The 7,340-nt window shown below is 38.9% G+C and overlaps 1 protein-coding gene across 2 annotated transcripts in view; it reads left to right on the top strand.

The window, feature by feature from the left end:
- Positions 1–5,950: 5,950 nt before the first annotated feature.
- GABRG2 (gamma-aminobutyric acid type A receptor subunit gamma2) overlaps positions 5,951–7,340 on the top strand; it is a 123,419-nt gene continuing 122,029 nt past the window's right edge. For both annotated transcript variants that reach the window (XM_027084379.1, XM_027084378.1), the window contains exon 1: positions 5,951–6,484. In XM_027084379.1, the coding sequence (XP_026940180.1) occupies positions 6,378–6,484 (107 nt within the window). In that variant the 5' untranslated portion in view covers positions 5,951–6,377. The remainder of the gene's footprint in view (positions 6,485–7,340) is intronic.

Below are 7,340 nucleotides of genomic sequence, written 5' to 3'. Positions count from 1 at the left end.
GCTCTTTATTCTTTTTTCTAGCTTCTAAAGTCAGAAGTTTAGATCACTGTTTTCTTTATTCAGTGTATTTACAGGCATAAATTTTCCTCTAAGACTTGCTTTAGCTTCACAAAACAAATGTTATGTTGCATTTTCATTTATTTTGAAGCATTTCCAACTTCTCTTGTGGTTTCTTCTTTGATTCACATATTATTTAGAAGTATTATTTTTTCAATTTTCAAGCTTTTTGAAACATTCCTACATATTTTACATTTTTGATTTCTAATTGAAATCTGTTGTAGTTAGAAAATATACAAGCTTTCAAAAATTTGAAATTTATTGAGGCTTATTTTATGAACAGTTGAAAAAGATGTACCTTTTTTACTTTACTCTGCAATTATTGGGTATATTATTCTACAAATGTTAAGTCAGAGGACTTTTAATGTATCCAACTATGATTGTGGAATTTGTCTATTTTTCCTGTTCTGTCCGTTTTTTGTTTTTTTTTTTTGCTGTATGTGGGCCTCTCACTGTTGTGGCCTCTCGCGTTGCACAGGCTCCGGATGCGCATGCTCAGCGGCCATGGCTCACGGGCCCAGCCGCTCCGCGGCACATGGGATCCTCCCAGACCGGGGCACGAACCAGCGTCCCCTGCATCGGCAGGCGGACTCTCAACCACTGCGCCACCAGGGAAGCCCTGTTCTGTCCGTTTCTGCTTCTATTTATTTTGAAGCTCTGTTACTGGGTGTGTAAAATATTATATTTATGTCTTCTTGATGAGTTGATCTTTTCGTCATCATAAAGAATACCTCTTTATCTCTTGTAATACTCCTTGTGTTCATGCTTATTTTCTACCACCATTTTGCTATTCGCATTCGGCTTGTCCCATTATTTTCCCCTCTGGTACTTTCTACCTTCTTTTGCATTTACAAAATAATTTTTGGTATTTTATTTTAAATTTTCTAATGATTTTTAGGTACAACTTTTTATATTACCTTTAGTGGTGCTTTAAAGATTATCATATTCACCTTTAACTTACCAAACCCCGTGTACAGTTGCTATATCATTTCATGAAATAGACAAGAAATTACAAAAGTATAATTTTATTTGACCCCAACTCTAGGATACTTTGTGCAGTTGTTGACATGTATTTTATACATATATGTGTTATAAACTCCAAAATGCAGTGTTATAAGTTTTGCATTAAAAAGTCAGGTGTCACCTAAAAGAAATATATATAAAACTATATAGTTTCCTCACATGTTACCCATTTTCAGGGCGCTTGCCATTGATCTGGGTTCCCATCTGCCATCACTTTCCTCAGCCTGAAGAATTTACCTTAGCATTATTTTCATCTCATCTCTGCTGGTGACAGATTCTCTCAGCCTTCCTTTATTTGAAAATGTCTTTTTTTTTCCTTTCACGTCTGATGGACCTATTTACTGGATATACAATTCTATGTATAATTTATTTTCAGCACTTTAAAGGTATCATCCACTGTTTCCTGACCTGTTGTTTTGATCAGTCAGCCATCATTGTAATATTAACCTCTAGCAATTGTAATGTTTCATTTTTCTCTGGCTACTTTCAAAATTTTCATTTAATCTTTAGATTTTAGGTGTGTGACTATGAAGTTCCCAGGTATAGTTTTCATTGTGTTTACCCTGCTTGGGGTCTACTAAGCTTCTTGGATCTATATGGAATATTTTCACAAACTTTGGGAAAGTTTTTGGCCAATATTACTTTAAATATGTTTATGTTTATTCTCTCTTTCTTCTCCTTCTACACTACTTTATCAGGAGGCTAGATATTGTCTCACAGTTTCCAGTAGTTCAATTTTTTTCAATATTTTTCTCTTTGGTTTTCATATTGGATAATTTCTGTTGACGTGTTTTCAAGTTTACCAATCGTTTCTTCTACTGTTATTCTTCAATTGCCAATCTGATATTAAAACATGCATGATTTTTTTTCTTTCAGGCATTATAAATTTCAGTTCTAGAACTTTCTATTTTGCTTTATTTCAAAAAATAGTTTCCATTTCTCTTCTGAGAGTCCCTACGGTACACTCATTGATCATATAAGCATCATGGCCATGTTTTGTTTTAAGTCCTTGAACTATTTAAAACAGTTGATTGAATGTCCTTATTTGCTCATTGCATCTCAGGTTTGGTTGGTTTGTACTAAATGCAATTTTTAAAACAATATGTCTTATTGTTTTGTACTTTGTATGTCTTACGACTTTTTTTTTTACCATGTTCTCAGATGTTTTATATATTACCAACATTCAGATTATAATACTCCTCTGAAGAATATTGATTTTTGTTCTATTAGGAGTTAAAATTTTTTTTAATTTATTTGTTTTTATTTTTCGCTGCATTGGGTCTTCATTGTGGTGCGCAGGCTTCTCATTGTAGTGGCTTCTCTTGTTTCGGAGCATGGGCTCTAGGTGCCCAGGCTTCAGTAGTTGTGGCACATGGGCTCAGTAGTTGTGGCTTGCGGGCTCTAGAGTGCAGGCTCAGTAGTTGTGGCGCACGGGCTTAGTTGCTCTGTGGCATGTGGGATCTTCCCGGACCAGGGCTCGAACCCGTGTCCCCTGCATTGGCAGGCAGATTCTTAACCATGCTCCACCAGGGAATTCCCGGAGTTAAATTATTGACAAATCACTTTAATGTTGTGTAAGATTAGTTTTCTACTGTTTTCAGGTTAGTTTCAGTTTTGTCCTTAGGCTTAGAGCAAATCCTTCAAACTCCAAACTCAGTATCTCGTACAGGGAATGGCAGCCGAAACACTGGCTCAACTTTTTCAGTCTTTCAGTTTTTGCTTTCTTGCAGTCTTCTTGGTGCCCTTCTGCTCTTTCCATTCAAAAACAAATATCTAAACAAAGTTTGCAGGTAGATCTGGAGTCTTACCTTTCTGTTGTTACTTTGTTTCTATGATTCCCACCCCACCCCACCCCCCGCCCTTAATTTGAGCTGCTCTGGCAGCTCCAACTCTCCTCTGAAACCTCAAATCAGTAAGATTGTTGCCTTCTAATAATTTTAACCAACCTTTACCTCTGCAATTCAGGGTTTTCCAGGGATAGGGGACTTTCCAAGCTAAAACCAGGGAAGTTCCAGGCAAATAGGGAGAACTTGATCATTTTTTAAGCATCCTCAGGGAAAATCCTCATAATCCTAGATCTCATCCAATTCAGTTTCCTCTTTTTATGGTCAAACCTTCACCACTTTCAGCCTGCTTTTGGTGACTTTCTAGTACTTTACATAGTTGTTTATTTAATGTTTTGTCGCCCAGTTATAAATGTTATCTGCAGGATGGTTAGTCTACTTCATCATTAACCTAAGTATTTTAATTCTGCAAGTGATAAGAGATTTGGTGTCAACAACCAAATTGATCCAAATTTTGACCTTATAATTCACTTCTGTGTGTAGTAATTATAATAATAGTAATAGTAATAATAATAATATCAAAGTAAAAGTAAACTTCATTCAGAGAAAATTAACCTGCCAAACAATTCTCCAATATATTGACAAGGGCTTGTTTGAATAAGAGGTTGCAGGTGGTAGTTTTTATCTTTCTACGTTTTAATAACGTAAAAATATTAGTATAAAATGTAGGCATATATACACATATATTGTTTGCAATGAAAATATGAACATCACATTTATCAAATAATGGGAATTTAAATATGTATCACAACATATCTTCTTAAAAATGGGCAAGATTAAATAATAGCTAAAATGTGATTACAAAAGAAATTACTAGATGAAGTATCTTATAAATACCAGTGAATATATGTGTGGCAAAATCTTAGAAAATTTATTAAAATACTTTTTTTTTTCAGAGAGCAGCCGCCAGATAGGAAAGCTCCACAGAGGAAAACTGAAGCTTACTAGCCAGGAATAGCACAGTTAAAATTGTACCCAGATACTATAAACAGTAAAATTTCCTCTGTGGATTCTCTTAATATGCTGAGAGGTATTCCATTATTGAAATAGATTATAATTTACAGGGATCATTATGATACCAATAAGGAATCAGAATTTGAATTACTACTTTGTGAACGTGATAGCATTCATTCTCACAGCTTCAGTATGCTTATCACTAAACTCAAGGGGGGGAAAAAACTTACATTGGAAAATTGGAAATGTTGTATTTGGTAGAAGGCAGAATTGTCACATCAGTTTTTATTTACAACCTAGTGGCCTTGCATATATGTTGGGTTTGGCCTCCTTTGTATTTTAAAGATTAGGACATTTCTCACAGTTATATTCCCATTTCCTCCGGCAACTGCCTGGAACAGAGCAGTGGCAACTCCATTCAGATGGGGTATGGCCACCCCGGTGTGCATGGTTTCCACCACTTTACTGTTTCACAACTAGCCCTTTTCTTTTACTTATCTCACTTGCTTGGTTTTTGTAGGCATGGGAACATGTAAGCGTTGGCCTACCAAAATATGAGAGAATGTCTTTACTGAAAACACAACAGTATACACCTATTAACAACCTAGGCTCTTTCTGTAAAAAAAAAAAAAAAAAAAGAAAATTATAAATATAAGGAAGGCCAAAATTCCTCACAGTGCAGTAAGGAATAAGAAAATTGAAAAAAAACGGATTTGCATTTGTTCTGCCTCTAATTTAATCACCAAAAAAGAAGTCAATTGGCTACTGCATGTGAATGCTGTTGTTTTAACTGGATTTTGTTCAAACGCCGTAAAATAACTGCCTAAGTTCTAAAGGCATGCAGGTTTCCAGGCGTGTCTGTTAGGGCTTTTTTGCTTCAGAATGTGTCTCCTCAGCCTCAAGGAAGCCACCAGTACTTCTCTCTGCTTTCCTTAAGTATATTTTAGGATTGTAGATGAAGTGTGCACCTACTCATCCCATGTTCTATTTCTATGCCTCCTGGACTCCTTACTCAAGTTCCCCACCTGGAAGACTTTCTTGTAGAAAAGGCACTGGTTTTGAAATGACTCCCTGCTATGTTCCAGGAAGGGATCTGATCCGTCCTCTTCACTTGTACTTCTACATGAACATCTTTGCTGTGGTCTCAATTTTGCAGGAACCTTGAAACACTCCTCCACTTTCTTCTCCATGATGAGTGAATGGGATTTCCTCTGCGATGGATGAGCTAGGTTGGCATAAAGGGATATCTCCCATGTATCAGTATCCATGGTAACATTCTAGGCAAGAAGGCAGCATGCTAACACCACTCATCCACCCCAGAAATTTTCAGAATTGTCACCAAGCAGAGCAACAATAACAAAAGTCAAATCCCATAGAGCAAACAGAAATCCCTTTATATTGTTAATGTCCTCTTGACCTTCCCCTTTGTCCAACCTCCTTTCAAAGAGCAGCCCCCTATTTTGTGGTCTGTAGACTTTACTCAGGCAGCTATTTTCATGCATTTATTTTCTTCAACCTTCAAGAAGTTTGTATTTGTACATTTTCACTAAAGATGGAGAGCAGAAAAAGGAGTGAATACTGGGGATCATAGATTCTTCTTGTTTTGTAATTCTATCAATGTTTTCTCCCTTCATTAAAATTGAAAATTCACCAAATCTGTTTTCTTACGGGATGGTTTACAGAGAAACAGCCAATCCTCCCCCACCGTCTGCTCCCCCTCCCTCTACAATGTAACCATGATTTCTAATATTGCATGATTTTAAATAAGGATTCTTGGCAGATCTGAAGAGAGAAACCTTCTGTCGTTGGTGATATAGTATATGGTCTTCCTAAGCACCTCTTGTCCCCGTGAAAGCCCGTCCTTGCATACTTTTGTGGGCAATAAAGGGTTAAAAGGCGCTGGAAAGACACCACGCATGTGTTAATTCCTGCTGCAGCAGCGCGCATTGCTTCCACTTTGACCTCATAGTTAATCTGCGTGATAGTTAACTCACGCAGAGACTCGTGCATTTCTTTTAAACACACACACACACACACACACACACACACACACACACACACACCTGCTGCCCTCTAAAAGAAAAATCAAAACAAATCAAATAAACAAACCTCAATTGATGGACCTGGAGGAGTATGTGTGAGCGTGGGGGGCATGAGTATGTGTACGAGTGTGCATGCGTTTCCCTTTCCCTTATTTGTCTCCTGTGCGTCTCTCCCTGTACCCTCCCCCTGCCTCAATTATATTATTCCCCGGGACTTGGAAGATGCTCCCTGAGCTGACGCTTTGATGGTATCTGCAAGCGTTTGTGCTGATCTTATTTCTGCCCCCTGAATATTAATTCCCGAAGCTGCTAGCAATACAGCTCCCCAGTGACGGGACCTACTAGAGGCAGGTGGGGGGAGCCACCATCAGTTCATAAGCATAATAATAATACAAAGGGGAGGGATTCTTCTGCAACCTAGAGGCTAGAGGCAGGGGAGAAAAAAAAAAAAAAAGCGATGAGTTCGACAAATACATGGAGCACAGGAAGCTCAGTCTACTCGACTCCTGTATTTTCACAGAAAATGACGGTGTGGATTCTGCTCCTGCTATCGCTCTACCCGGGGTAAGATATGCCCTTTCCGGCGTCGTTTTGTTTCAGAGAGGTTGGGGGAAGGGGTGGGGACAGAGGAACTCGGGAGACCACCCAGATTTAAAAGACTCTTATAGGATTTGGGGCTTTGTAATTTAGGGGAATGTGAATATTTGGGGCGGGAAAAAGGAGGGAGGAAAGAGAAAGGTCACTTTCATTTATTTATTAATTTATTGGATTTTCTTTATTTGTTTTAGAATGGAAATGCTAACGTCATAAAGACTTTGTGTTTGGGGAGTAGCATTTTGATAGTACTGCAGTCTGATGTCTAGGTGGGCTGTGCTGATACATGCCGGCATTTGAGGCCATGTTGGAGGCGTTTGGGTGCGGGTCTGGAGGAGAAAACTGCAAATGGGGTCCTGGCGCACACCCGGGAGACGTGTGTGTGTTTGTGTGTGTGTGTGTGTGTGTGTGTGTGTGTGTGGATGGGTTCTGTTCCTGTATCCAAAGTATTGCTTGCTCCTGCACCTGGGCATTCTTAAGATCAGCCAGCCAGGTTTTCTATCCAGCCCCATTGACTTGGCAGCAGACTCCCTGGTGGGCTAACAGGGTTCAGCACCAGGGACAGCAGTCCTGTCAGGGCCAAATGGAACGAGGCTTGTCTAACCCCACGGGACAACTTTACATCTACACAGGACATCGTTATAGTATAGACAGAAGGCCGATGGAGCCGAAGAGCACTAGTGACATCTGGGGACCCTGCTCTGATTATCCCTAACCCCTCCTTGAGATAGGAGGGGCATTGCTGGGCATGGGGTAGAGAATGTAGTTAATCAGTGCATGGAGGGATATATGTCTGGAAAAGAGTTGGCTTTGCTGCAGTGTTGAA

Source organism: Aethalodelphis obliquidens, unplaced genomic scaffold (genome assembly GCF_003676395.1).
Source record: "Aethalodelphis obliquidens isolate GAN/ISIS:26980383/991018 unplaced genomic scaffold, ASM367639v1 scaffold52, whole genome shotgun sequence".
NCBI classification, from domain to species: Eukaryota; Metazoa; Chordata; class Mammalia; order Artiodactyla; family Delphinidae; genus Aethalodelphis; species Aethalodelphis obliquidens.
This window is presented reverse-complemented; position numbering and strand designations above follow the sequence as displayed.